General features: G+C 37.3%; 1 protein-coding gene across 3 annotated transcripts in view; it reads right to left on the minus strand.

The window, feature by feature from the left end:
• GALNT1 (polypeptide N-acetylgalactosaminyltransferase 1) overlaps positions 1-13,382 on the minus strand; it is a 112,850-nt gene that overhangs the window by 15,031 nt on the left and 84,437 nt on the right. For all 3 annotated transcript variants that reach the window (XM_004380914.2, XM_023735446.1, XM_023735445.1), the window contains 4 exons: positions 12,381-12,547; positions 6,225-6,432; positions 3,142-3,312; positions 654-771 (listed from right to left, as the gene is read on the minus strand). In XM_004380914.2, coding sequence (XP_004380971.1) covers positions 654-771; positions 3,142-3,312; positions 6,225-6,432; positions 12,381-12,547 — 664 coding nt within the window. The remainder of the gene's footprint in view (positions 1-653; positions 772-3,141; positions 3,313-6,224; positions 6,433-12,380; positions 12,548-13,382) is intronic.

A 13,382-nucleotide genomic window follows, 5' to 3' on the forward strand; every position in this document is an offset into this window, starting at 1 on the left:
AATAATATATTGATTTTAATAAACATGAACGGCAAAAAGACTATTATACAAGGTACAATAGGTTAAATTAATTTAGAGCAATTTCAGAATTCTTTTGCCTTGAAAAATATAAATCTGGTAAAGTAAGTAGGTTTTATATAAGAAAGAAAAATTTCACACTAGAAGTGCGAAGTATATTACAGAGTGTAAAATTACTATTTTTTTGGCAGTTAAATACCAAACCAGCATTTAGAAATTACGTATTATTTTTTAATGAATTACTTCCTTAAAAATAATAAAAATGAACAAAAATAACTAGGAAATCTTGCACAAGTTTCATAGCTGGATAATTACTTAAGAAAACTGAATCATTTGCTTAAATAGTTTGTAATGAATCCTTAACAGCATCATCAAACTTGTCAGTGATATTAAGATGCAAATGATCTACAAATAATTAGCTATCTCGGAAAAATAAATACCAATTTCTCTGGATATTTGATTTTTACTTAAAGGAATAATTTTTGTGTTTAAAGCTCTTATGGACTGAAGGCTCTGAAGTCCAATTAAACTCATTAAATTTAACTTTTATTTTTTAGAGATAATATGAATAATCAGAGCATATCTACATTTCAGGTTAAATAAAAGATTTCTTTTTTTCCCCAAAAAGTACTTACCCTAAAGGAAATTTCTAGGTTTTCTCCTCCCCAAATATCCATTCCAGCATCGTATGTTCCAATTTCCTGAAAGTAATCTCTGTCTATTGAGAAAAGGCCTCCTGCCATTGTTGGTGTCCTGAAATTCAATCATAATACTATACCATTAATAATAATTTAAAATCAGTTTTTATTTTTAAAAGTAGTTTTAAAACTCTTTGTACCTACAGAATAAATGCTTATTCACACATTCTTCAAAAGCTTTCACAGGCCCCCAGGGGCTGTCTGTATCTTTATACCAGTTATTTAGTCTTCAGACATGACCTACATCCCAGTGATGCCGACCACTGGACCTACTCCCTACTGGTTTCTGCCAAGGCACTTCTTTCTCTCTGCTACAGTCCCTGACCTCTTCAAGGCTCTTCCTGCCTTTAGGAACTTTCCTGGTTCTCAGGTCCTGACTGAGCTTCCACCTTGAACTTCTTTAGTTGAAACTAGTCCTCTCTAATCCTCTCCACCTGACTGTGCACCTCTTACAGAGTCCCTAACAACTATAACTGCAGTTGACTATATTAACCAAACAGACTCAGGTTAGAGTTAACATAAGGATCCTTGGGTGGCACAAAGAGTTAAGTGCTCGACTACTATCCCAAAAGTTGGCAGTTCAAACCCACCCAGAGATACCTCAAAAGACAGACCTGGCAACCTGCTTCCAAAAGGTTACAGCCTTGAAAACTCTAAGGAGCAGTTCTACTGTGCGCACACAGGGGTCACAATAAGTTGGAATCAACTTGACGGCAACTAACAAGAGTTAATATGCCAGGTTCTGAAGGGTGGCAGACATTGTAAAGAAGATTAATAAGATTAAACAGGATGAAAACAACAAGCCCTTTCTCTATAGCTTACAGGAAAGGAGGATATGAAGAACAGAATAAAAAAATCAATATGCTTCTTCTAAGGGGATGATCATCCTGATCAAGTATGGTGTGTTCTCTGCAAAAAAGGAGTCTAATTTATTAAAACATGGCCTAGGTATGACGAGGGGCTAGTAACTATTGGAATTAGACAGATAAATGATAATGAAGGAATATTTAAATAAATATCAGTCAACTTTTTTGATTTCCAAGAAGGATGAGTATAGAGGAAAAAATGCACTTCAACCAGGAGATAATAAATAAGTTCCAGGGACCAAGGATACTATGAAGGTAATACTTTAGGGTGAACTGGCCACCTCTGTAACCCTAAAATGTACTCAATTCCATGCCTATAGAGGGTGACAGCATTTGTCCTTCCAATGGAAATAGTTTCCATAAATAGGTTAGGGCTTACTTTGGTTTTAGAAAAGAAGAATGAGAAAAGGCTAATATCTTAGGAGTCACAGGAAACAGGCTAATATACAGACTTATTATTTAGTATAGGGGTTTCCTGACCTGGATTTTGGAATACCTCTAAATTTCCTAGAACTGTATGCTAAATCTTCCATTCTACACATGCACATTTTTCTCTGTTGGACAAAGTCCACAGCTTTTATCAGATTTTCAAAGAAATCCTTGATATAAGAATGTTTAGGAAGCCCTGATTTAGACAGTGGACTAAACTGTCAGCTAAAGAGAAGAAAAGTCCCTTGTGATACTAAAAAAGGACTTGGGTTGGCTAGGGGACAAAGTGCAGAGTTAGTGAAAGCTTGTGTCAACTTTGCCAGGACTGGACTTGAATTCAAGGGAAAGCAGAGGTGAGGACCCAGGATAGGAGGAAAAGGAGAAAGCTGAAGCTGGTTCTGAAGGAACTCCTAATTACTAACAGAAGCAGCAGGCAACTGGAATAAATCCTAGGATGGTTAGAAAACACAAAGGTCTCAAATTAAATGTTCTGAATAGAAGGAAGATTTTCTCTTTCTTTAAAACAAACAAACAAACAAACAAAAAACCTATAAATGACCAAATGTAGAACAAAAGAAAATCAGAAAATGAATTAACAAAAATTCCCTTTACATTTTGTGTCAAATCTAGTTATTTGCGTTTTTAAACAAGCTTTTCTAATCTTTACCATTCAGTAATTATCATCCAGATGTTATAAGCCCGAATTTAAAATTCTGCATTCTGGTGCAAGGACCCAGTTTTAGGGAATATTTTCACATATTGACACTTAAAAGTAATTAATCAAGAGGACAATTTGATTTAAGCTACATATTATCTTTAACCAAATTAAAGCACAACTCTGACTTACACATTTACAAACTGATGTTCACGTAGAAACCAAAAACATACAAATGTCATCTCATGTGTACTAGATTTATATAAATGAAAATTTATAATTTTATTAGTTGATTAGAGGGAAAGAAAATCTTTCTTTAAAATACTGATATGTGAAAGATGGCTCTTAACTATACATAAACTGCACACACTGCACATCTCTCAAAATGTATTTATCATCCTTTTCAAACGATTCCTGAATCTTTACAATCCTCTGTCAATAATACTTTAGAAAAAACATTTGACAAATTAATTACCTGACAGGAAGCGTTCGATCACCTTTCCTTCTGTCCATTTCTCTTTGGGGAACAGGATACCAGCGAAAATTCAGCTTCCAGTTGAATCCACCATAGGTCATATCAGAGCCTGCCATGTACTCAAAGGTATCATCACTGATCACATCAATGATAGGACATACTACTGTTCTCCTACAATCATAAAAGCAAATTAAAAACTCTTACTAAAGAATTGCCTGTGTGACAACTACATTAACAATATTGTAATGTTTCAAAAATAAAAAATAAATTCTACTAAAGAAAATGGTGAAAAAATTTGCTACATCCTACCAAGCTAGCATAATTACAGATTTATTGATTGCCATCCATACCTTTTTACAGTCATATTTTCACATGCTTCCCACATGTAAAAATACTTACAACAGCTCTATGGTTTTCAAAATTAGTACTTTAAGGTAATTTTCTTAATAACCAACTCTTGGGCATTGACTTTTTAATAATTTCTCACTATTAAGATACTACAGTGAACATATTTATATACATAGCATTTCACTTTTGCCTTAAGAACAAACTTCTAGGAGTGAGATTATGATTAAAGGGCAGAAACTTTTTTGTGGCACTCCTTTTTACTGCTTTCCAAAGGTGTTCTATTATATGTATACGCACATGCTTCTACCTACAGTTTCCCCACAATGCTACCAACTTTGGATGTTATTTTCTTACATTTTTGGTAATATAATAATGATAAATAATATCTCATGATTTTTTAGATTTGAACTTTCTAATTATTAGAAAGGATATGTAACCAAATATCTCAGGTTTGTACTTCTTAATACAAACTGTCTGACCATACAATTTGTAAAGTTCTCTATTGGCCCTGTGATTTTTTTTAAAATAAAATCTGAAAAAGCTAAACTGTTTACATGACCACAGCCCCTTCTAGGGAAAGCTGACCTACTACTCAGAGCCCTTACTGAAAAGGTTGTCTCTAGGCAGCTGTATTTTGTAGTATGTGATATCCTTCCACCCAACTGATTAGACTAGGAATGGCCATCTAATCAAAGGCAGTCCAATCTTAGGCTGGCCAGAGACCTGTGACCTGGAACAACAGATAAGCTAACCATGATGTCATGGCAAGGCTGAGCTCAGCTGATGTGAGCTGTAAATCAAATGCCAAGACGAGCCACATGCATGCCAAAAACTCCAAAACAGCAGCACTATGTGGCCTAAGCTAATGAGAAGATGCTTCTGGTTTCCAGAGCTGCCTCAGTTCCTGATGGTGATCTAGTTCTAGTTCCAACTCACACGGAGCCTTCCAATATATTCTTTTTCTTTTTGGCAGTTAACACAAGTGAGTTTCTGCTTCACGCAAACCAAAAGAACCTAGCAAAAATAATAACTTCACAGAGCTCTTCTGGATTTACCAAATACTTATTAATCCATGGTAAAACTGTTTTGGGGAAGAATAACCATCCTGCTAACCAAAAGGCTGGTGGTTCGAACCCATCAGCTACTCCTCAGGTTGGTTCCTTCTTTTTCTGTATTCTGTTTACAAATTCTTAGGGGAGATTTTTTTACCCTCCTCCACTCCATACCAGGAGTGAGACTGACATGTTTTCTTGCTGGTCCTTTTGTTGCGGTGGGATTTATTTTTCATTCTCACTTACACCGAGGATACAGACTTAAGAGATCCCAGCTTTATGCAGGGGTTTGCTAATAGTTTTCCGGCATTATGAAGGTCCCAGGCTTTAGTTCCTATCCTCTGTCCTTTTCATCTATCAAGGCAGAAGCCCAGTGTCTCCAGAGGTCAGCAGAAAGCCTCAAGGTTAAAGCTGGCATTGGTTTTGGGTTGCTTACTTGCTCTCACTTTGTTTTGAGATTTGCAAATTTCTTACTTTTGTGCCAACTAAATGATGCATTTAAAAAGGTATTTTGTATTTTACCCAGTATTTTAGTTTTTGCAGTTGGCAAAGTTACTCAGGATTATCCACTCCGCCATACAGCCCAAACTGGATGTCTTTGTGGCTATTATTTCAACCTACTCCCCTACGACACTTCTGTCATGACATTGCTCTCTCTCTACAGGTGTGGGCTGCTGTTTCATAAAGGTTACATGTTATCTTTATGCAAGCAAATATTCCCTAAATCAGGAATCCATTATTTACAGAAGCAATTTACAGAGATATTCTATTCCTTTGATTCTTCAAGGTAATATTCTCCTTCCTAAGGCCGTCATGTCTTCTCATTGACCCCAAACTGGTTTTTTCTATTTATTCATCTTTGAAAGGGGAGAGATGCAGGTCCAGCATTTGCTACCAAGAAAGAGAGATGCAGTGGCTTTAGCTCCCCCACACTAAAGGTGACTGCTGAAAGTTTAACCCTACGAAATCTAAACATTAATGTTGATATTAATAGCCTCTATCTTACACTATGATGACAAGCAGAAATTCAATACAGGTCTAACAGACTGAAATTAGGTTTCCCCTGATAAGCGAGAACTAAGCCAGACCCAAGCAGTAGGTAATTCTTTGAAAAATGTGATAACACGAAAGACTACAACCATACATGTGCCTTACTCCTGATGTTTTTCCTGTATTATGTAAGATTATAGTGCTTTCCCATATACAATTAAACACTTCAGGATGCAGTGCGTCTCTTTACCCTCTTCTACTTCTTGCTGTGCTACAAACAGAAAGCTAGAGTCTCAGGATGGATGTTGACAGAGATGATGGGACATGGCAAGCACCTGTCCGCCCCAGTGTTAGCTTTAGAGAGGAGGGACAAGTAACAGGTTTTATCCTAGCTTCTTGGAGTTTACTGTTTATCTGTTTTACTCTGGCTTAGTGAACAAAGCATAGAGTATACATTCCAACAACACACTTCCTTATTTATCCCCATTCACAAGACAGTTTGCAACCATTCCTTCCAGACTTTAGAATGTGGTTTTCTCTCATACTTAGTTTAGAGGGCTCTTCATGAGTATTTTAAAAGAAACTTGGGAGGAAAATATTTTTGCATTTATTAAAAAATACAGAGTTTTGTAAGTTACCATATAGCTTAGGAAAAATGCACTGAAAACAAATTTATAGAGTCCAGAAAATTACCTGTCATGTTTGATCCTGGCTAGGAGAGGCTCCAGCCACCCTACTGTGCACTCACAATGAGCATCTAAGAAGGTGATCACTTGGCCTTTAGACACAGCAGCTCCTTTTAATCTAGCTCTGATCAATCCAGAACGTTGTTCCATTCGAATTACATGCACTGGCACTTTTAATTTTTTCACATAACTCTCTAAAGGTCTTTTCAGAAAGTCTGAAAAATTAACAAAACAAACAAAAAGTAACATGAAAAAAGTGACCTGAGGCTACCCAGATGTAAAGCAATTTTGATTTGTAATATTCATCCAAAATATATTTAGAAACATTTTCAGTAAGGTTGCCTGACTCACAAACTCATTTCTCTACCAAGAAACCTTGTTTCCTGAGAGCATTTACCAGAGCTGCCTCAACCTTATTATATGGCTCAGGCTCAATCAAGAGTAGGCACATTACCACAGTTTTCTGAGTAACTGCCTGGCTCAATTCTTCTTTTTCTAACAATGCTTAATGATCAGGAACAGAAAGAAAGCAGTTCAACAGATTAAGGAACAGAATATGCAGTAGCTGTCAGAATTCAGAAAACTGTGGAATTTCTTCAGAGGTAGAAATGAACTGTTTTAGGATTACTACAGTCTTTGACTATATAGTTCTTTTATCAGAGGACAGGAAGTGAGGGCAAACTCAAAAGAGAAATACTTAGAAGACAGAGATCCTTAGCAGACAAGAAGGTCTCAGTGAAAGTTTTTAAGATGGAAGGACACTTGAAGTAGAAAAGAGAAAAGGGAAGGGAAAGGAGAGAGTGTGTGTATGGTGTATGAAATCATTAGCGACCCTGGAGAGTTCAGATAGAGGTTTGTCCCTAAAACCAAGAATGTCCCGCCTCTAAATTCCTCAACTGATTTTAAAAGGCAGAAAAGGCTCAGTTTCCTCAAAGAAAAATGAAAGGATTTTTCAGATCAAGTTACTTCATTGAATTTATGCCAGAGAAGCTTTTGGTGGTGGTATAGCCAAATGTCTTCTCAACTAGTTTCCATGCGACAGGTATGAAGATTCTCTCTCTAGGAAAGGACATACTTGAGAAGGAACTACTGGGACTCCATGACCAGCTCTGCCCCATAGGACTCTAGCGATGGCAAGGCCACAAAGAGATCAGGGTACATGCATTAAGGGGCTCTTTGGATACTAAAAGTGGGGATCCAAAGGGCTTCCTATACAGTGGGGAAAGAAAGACAAATAGCAGTGAAATGGTTTTTGCCTGTTTCAACTGCTAAGACTAGAATGACTCAATAATGAAGGAATCGGGGATATGAAAACTGTGAAAAAGAAAGGGCCAGATGTCTCACTATACCGGAATACAGATCATTTGCATTTCTGCTCATACATTTCCTAACATTTAGGCCAAAAAGAGTGTCTGAAACATATCTGGAGTAGAACTCCTACCCGATCACCTCTGTGATTTTGGGAACCAAGTCTCAGGGTAAAGAAAGAAAGAGAGAACTTGATTCTGAGTAAAAAGGTGAATGTAGTGCCCACCCCCAGGTAAAAGCACTGTTTAGCAGTACTAGCTACCTTTCTGTGCCCATTTAGCACTGCGCTAGGTAAGCTCTTTACATATTTTATCTCGTTAAATCCTCACAACAACCCTAGAGGTCACATACTCATGTTTGCTTTGGAAATGAAAATCTAAGGCTCCGAATATTGAACGAACTCGATCAAAGCGACACAACTGTTTAAGGGTGGATATAAGATTCAAACCCAGATCGGCCTGACTTCAAAGTCCATCTTCTTACCCACAGCAAGGAATTCTGTAAGACAGCTCTAGAGAGAACAGTTCCGGGCTGTGGAATCAACTGATGTGACGTGAATTTAATACTCACTTTATGTCTAGAGTTTGATAGGGTCTCATGAAGTAGGTCTGAGACATATTCTAGTACCTCAGACCAGTCAAGGTTGGGTGTGTCACAACATGTCTCCCAGTGAGTTTAAAGTGCCTCTTAAGAACAAAAACAATCTAATTTCCGGAGTCCCACATCTTTGAAATCTGTAATACGCTGTCTTGTCTATGAACAAAATGAAAAACGCATGATTCTGTGGTCTGGTAGCTCAAAAAAGTTATTTCACAAATTTGCTTGGCATCATGAAGGCTTTCAAGCAATAAAGGTATCTTCCTGCCAGCTGATCCATCACTATGAACTCAGGACACTGTAGGGGATTAGATACTAGCTGTCAGAGCCTCATTTTACAAAATGAAGCCATGGAGGTTAAGAGCCATTGTGGTTAAAAGTACTATTTCACCTAAAAATAAGGGAGAATCTTGTTTACTAAAATATCTTTAAGGCTATCAGCCTATAAATGGATCCCTAGGCATCTCTTCAAGGAGCCCTGGCGGTGCAGTGGTTAAGCTGCTTAAACAAAAGACTGGTGGTTCAAACTCACCACCTACTTTGTAGGGTAAAAATGTAGCAGTCTGCTTCCATAAAAATTACAGCCTTGGAAACCCTATGGGGCAGTTCTACCCTGTCCTACAGGTTCGCTATGAGTCGGAATTGACTCCATGGCATACAACCATAACAGGTATCTCTCCAACAGGGAGTCTGATGTTGTCTAGGAGTGTGAGTATCAGGGAATGAATGTCAGTGTGAAGGTCAGGGAAAGTTTTGCTGCTCACAGCAACATATGAGAAATACTAGCCAGAATTCTGAAGACTAATAGGAAGAACAAGGTATTTAGAGTCTAATAAACCTGAGTCTTAATCCCTATTAAAAATGAACCTCCGTTTCCTTTTGTGCAAAATTAAAAAAACAAGTCATCTCAGATTAGAAACATATATCAGTTGTAATTAAGTTTTAAAATAACCTTCTGAAAGGATGATTACATAACTTCTGACATGAACTAGAGATTCATCTAAACTCAAATCTTTCATTGCAGACTCTAACAGTTAAACTGTACCAGCAGGGATGTGCATAGCAGTTAAGAGGTGAAGCCCTGGGTTTATATAGTTTAGAAACCTCCTTTACCTTGCTAAACCTCATTTTCTTCTTCAGTAAAATAAGGATAATTATAGCATCTACTTTATATATCTTTAATAAATGGTAGCTACTGACAACTTGGGAGTCCCTGGGTGGCACAAATGGTTAAGGGCTTGGCTAGAAAGAATTCCAGCTGGCAGTCTGAATCCATCTGGAGAAGCCTTGGAAGAAAGGCCTGGCAATCTACTTCGGAAAGATCACTTCCACTGAAAACGTTATGGAGCACAGTTCTACTCTGAAACACATGGAGTGAGTAGGAACTGATTCACTGGCAATGGGTTTGGTTTTTTGGGTTTTACTGACAGCTCAGCAGGTTGACTGTGAAATCAAGTATTCTCAGCCCATGCGGAGACCATGCATGCTACACAACCTAACCAGGAGGCCTGCACTGACAGGAAGTAAATGTGGAGGATTAAGTGACTGGATTATTCTTTCATTCATTCAATAAATTCTGGACTGTTCACTATGTAACAGGCACTGTGGGCAATGAGGAGACAATGGTGAGGAAACAGCCCTGATGGCATTAGTCTAACAAGGAAAAACAGACATTAAACAGACAAGTAAAACTCTGGTGAGGGCTGTAGAAAAGTACAGAATGTTTAGAGATGTGTTCAGAGGGACACTGCCTGGTCTGGGGACAGGGTGAGGGGGGAGGTCAAGGAAGGCCTCTCTAAATATATTCTATGAAGGATGATTAGATGTTAACTAGACTGAGGAGATGCTGAAGAAGTTACCTACACAACACAGTTCTATGAAAAGAGAACAGTGCCAATACAAGTGAAGACAATCAGACAAAAAGAAGGATGCTATTTTTAACAAATTCAAAGAAGAAAAATGTGGAGGAAGGGCAAAAATATGGGGTTGGGGTGGGTAGGGAGTGGTTCCAGGTATGACTGGAGATACAGGCAGGGGCCAGGCCATGCATACTTGAGAAGGGTTTCAATCAGAGAAGTCGCACAATCAGATTTGCATGTTTCAAAGCGCACTCTGTGTGCACCTGGTGCACACATGGAAAGGGGTGAGAGTGGCTGTGGGAAGACTAGTTAAACTAGTTATTCTATTTCAGCAGTCTAGGTGAGAAATGAAGGTGCCTTGGATGTGTGTCATGAATGGGAAAAAGCCAACTTAAAAACATACAGGGTATAACCATTTAAGCGTGACACAGAAAAACGAGCCTGCTCTGGTTCCTGGTCCATATAAAAGAAAGGAATGAATGAAGGCAAAGAAAATTCTATTAGACAATTCTCAATCTAGACAGTAAGGCTGCAATTATAACCACAAAACCACAATGCCTAGTGGTTCCCATACACCAGGAATGGTGACCTGGCCACCTGCGGTTTCCCAGGCAGGAAGATAAAGGAAAATCAGACCCCTGATCAGGGACTCTGGGGTAGCACTTGGGGATCGACCCTGTTTAAGTGACTAAAAGCCTCAGGTGGAGCAGGAAAGTAGATGTCTCCTCACACCAGCTTTCTCTTACAGATTTATAGAGGTTGGGGTAATGAAGTAAGGCTCTGCATGAGGAAAAAGAGAAAATGGTATATGTGGGGTGTTCTGTCACTTGAATTTTGGGCGCATGCCCCTTTCTGATTAGGTCATTATCCTACACAAACTATTCCACACAGACCTCTTGAACATTCAATAAAATGGTAGCCAAAGCAAAAGAGGAAATGGAAAAATAATTCATTTATCAGAGGGAAAATATCTCTCCTTGAGAAATATTTACTTTAGCTAATATCAACATGTAAGTAAACCAAACACAAGTTACTTGCAGGATAGATGTTTGCATATACTGCTGCTTAAATTAATCTGAGTTAATTTTCTTAAAGAGATGTACATTTCTATTTTCAAAAGAAACTATCTCATTAAGTGTGATATTCATAATTTACAACAGCTACCATTTATTTTGACATTTAATTATATACTATTTAAATATTTTGTATGATTATAAATGTTATACTTAGATTATAAGATACCTGAACAAGGTAGATCTATATCTTATTATTTATATTCGTTTGTACCTCCTACAATCCGGCAAAGTAATAAGATCTAAATTGTTAGCATGTAAATTACTCCCAATAATTAACATATTAAATGTTTAGATTTAATCACTGTTTAATGCACATATTTTGTGGGGTTATAGGCTGGAGAAAGTAAAATACTTGACTAAATCATCTTGGCAGATGCAATGAGAGAATAGGCAAGAAAGTTGAAGATACTAGTGAAAGAAATGGAAATGATGGGTCATGAAGTTTAAGGTTGGTCAAAGAAGGAAGGAAAAGCAGTAGGGAGTTATATTCTGTGGCTATCTCCAAATTTTTCTCAAGTGGGCACAGGAATACTAGAGAGAAAACATGACACCAATGATACTTAATATATGAATTATGAAAAAAAGTCTGTTAGGGAAATGCTGGGTATCTCCAAGTTTAACACATGTCCTTACTGATGAGCCTTTTCAACACTACTTTGCAGTCTACGTTTAATTAACATATCCTTTCCCAAAAGAGTGCTTTATGAAACCATTCGGGAGATGCTACACTTCTGAAAAACTGAGATTTTGGGGAGGACTTATCATGAGATAAGAGTCATATACCACACCTTTTCATAAGTACCTTCCTAATCCTTTTATGCACTTAGCTATAGATCATTTCTGAAACTTAGAAATGGAGAAAATAGAATCCAGAGAACTAAAGCTTACCCAGCTCAGGTTCCATTTTGCTGTCAAAGATACTTCCAACTATACAAAGAACTAAATTTCTCCATTCATTGCTCTAAGTAGGACCCAGCCTCTCTCCATTAACTTGGGGAGGGCTGCAGCTTCCCAAAGAGAACATTATAACAAAATTAGGTAGGACTTTGCACTGTTCTACATAAACATTTACATTATATACCATTATTTCTCTTTAAAGCAAAATCAAGAAGTGATACAAATTAAATGTTAATTAAAGTAATATTTGAAGTTTCACAAGGGTGTAATTTTCTGCATATGTGAATGAGTCCAAATGCCATAAATAATTTTAGGATAAATTAGAAGTGTATAAAATTATTAGGTTAAAAATTATAGCAACTCTTTTTTAAACCTTTAGTCACAAAACATGTAACATTATTATTGGTATCATAATTTAAAATTTACCTCTTTCACTGGCATCATCTACCAAAACAATTTCTTCTACCATGTGTCGTGGTGAGCGATTAATGACACTATGGACAGTCCGCAGAAGTGTGCTCCAAGCCTCATTGTGGAAAACAATCACCACACTTGTTGTAGGAAGAGTATCTGGATACACCTTTGTTTTACACCTAGAGACAAAGCAAATGCTTTTATAAAAAGTGACCTTTAAGACAGCAGAATAAATAAATCTGGACAGGACTAGAAGGGGTGATAGAACAATAAAAGCAGTCTGCCCTAGTGGTGGCACTCCTGGTTACTTTTCACTTAAGTTTTGGTCAATGTTGCATGATAATAAATAGTACCTATTTAAAGTTAGACATTTAGATTAAAAATACATTAAAGATGTCAGTTGCACTCTTAAAATTAGGCATCTCTTCCTGATGAATGTTTTCTGTTGATTCATTTTAACGGAGAATGTATTCAGGCTATACTATCCATCCTGAACCGAACTGGGTTTTAAGAATTCAACTAGACATAAAGTCAGAGCCATCTGTGGTTGTAACTTCTACAAAGGAAGAGAACTAATACTTGCTGAGGACCTACTATGAACCAGGCACTTAAAAGCTTCCCAATAATTCTGTAAGGTAGGTCCAATTTACAGATGAGTAACTGGGGACATAGAGACAGAGAGTCAGTGGCAAGCTTGATGGAAGATTCCATAGCCCACGCTCTTCTGAGCACTCTTGATGCTACCATAATTAAATATCACTATGCATCTTGTGTAGTAAAGATTATGTCCAAAAATGAAGTTATCAGAATGAACAGAAACAAACCTAGATATATGCACATAAAATCAATCTATTAATTGTAGGCAACGTGGTCTCTTCTTTTTAGCCTAGATAAAACTACTAGATAACAGACTATCAGAGATCCGTAACAGGCAGTCAATAACCAGATACCACGGGATGTGTTTCAGAACATAAGCACTCCTAAGGATAGCACAGAACAACTCTCTTAAGTATC

This window comes from Trichechus manatus, unplaced genomic scaffold (genome assembly GCF_000243295.1).
Source record: "Trichechus manatus latirostris isolate Lorelei unplaced genomic scaffold, TriManLat1.0 scaffold00078, whole genome shotgun sequence".
NCBI lineage: Eukaryota > Metazoa > Chordata > Mammalia > Sirenia > Trichechidae > Trichechus > Trichechus manatus.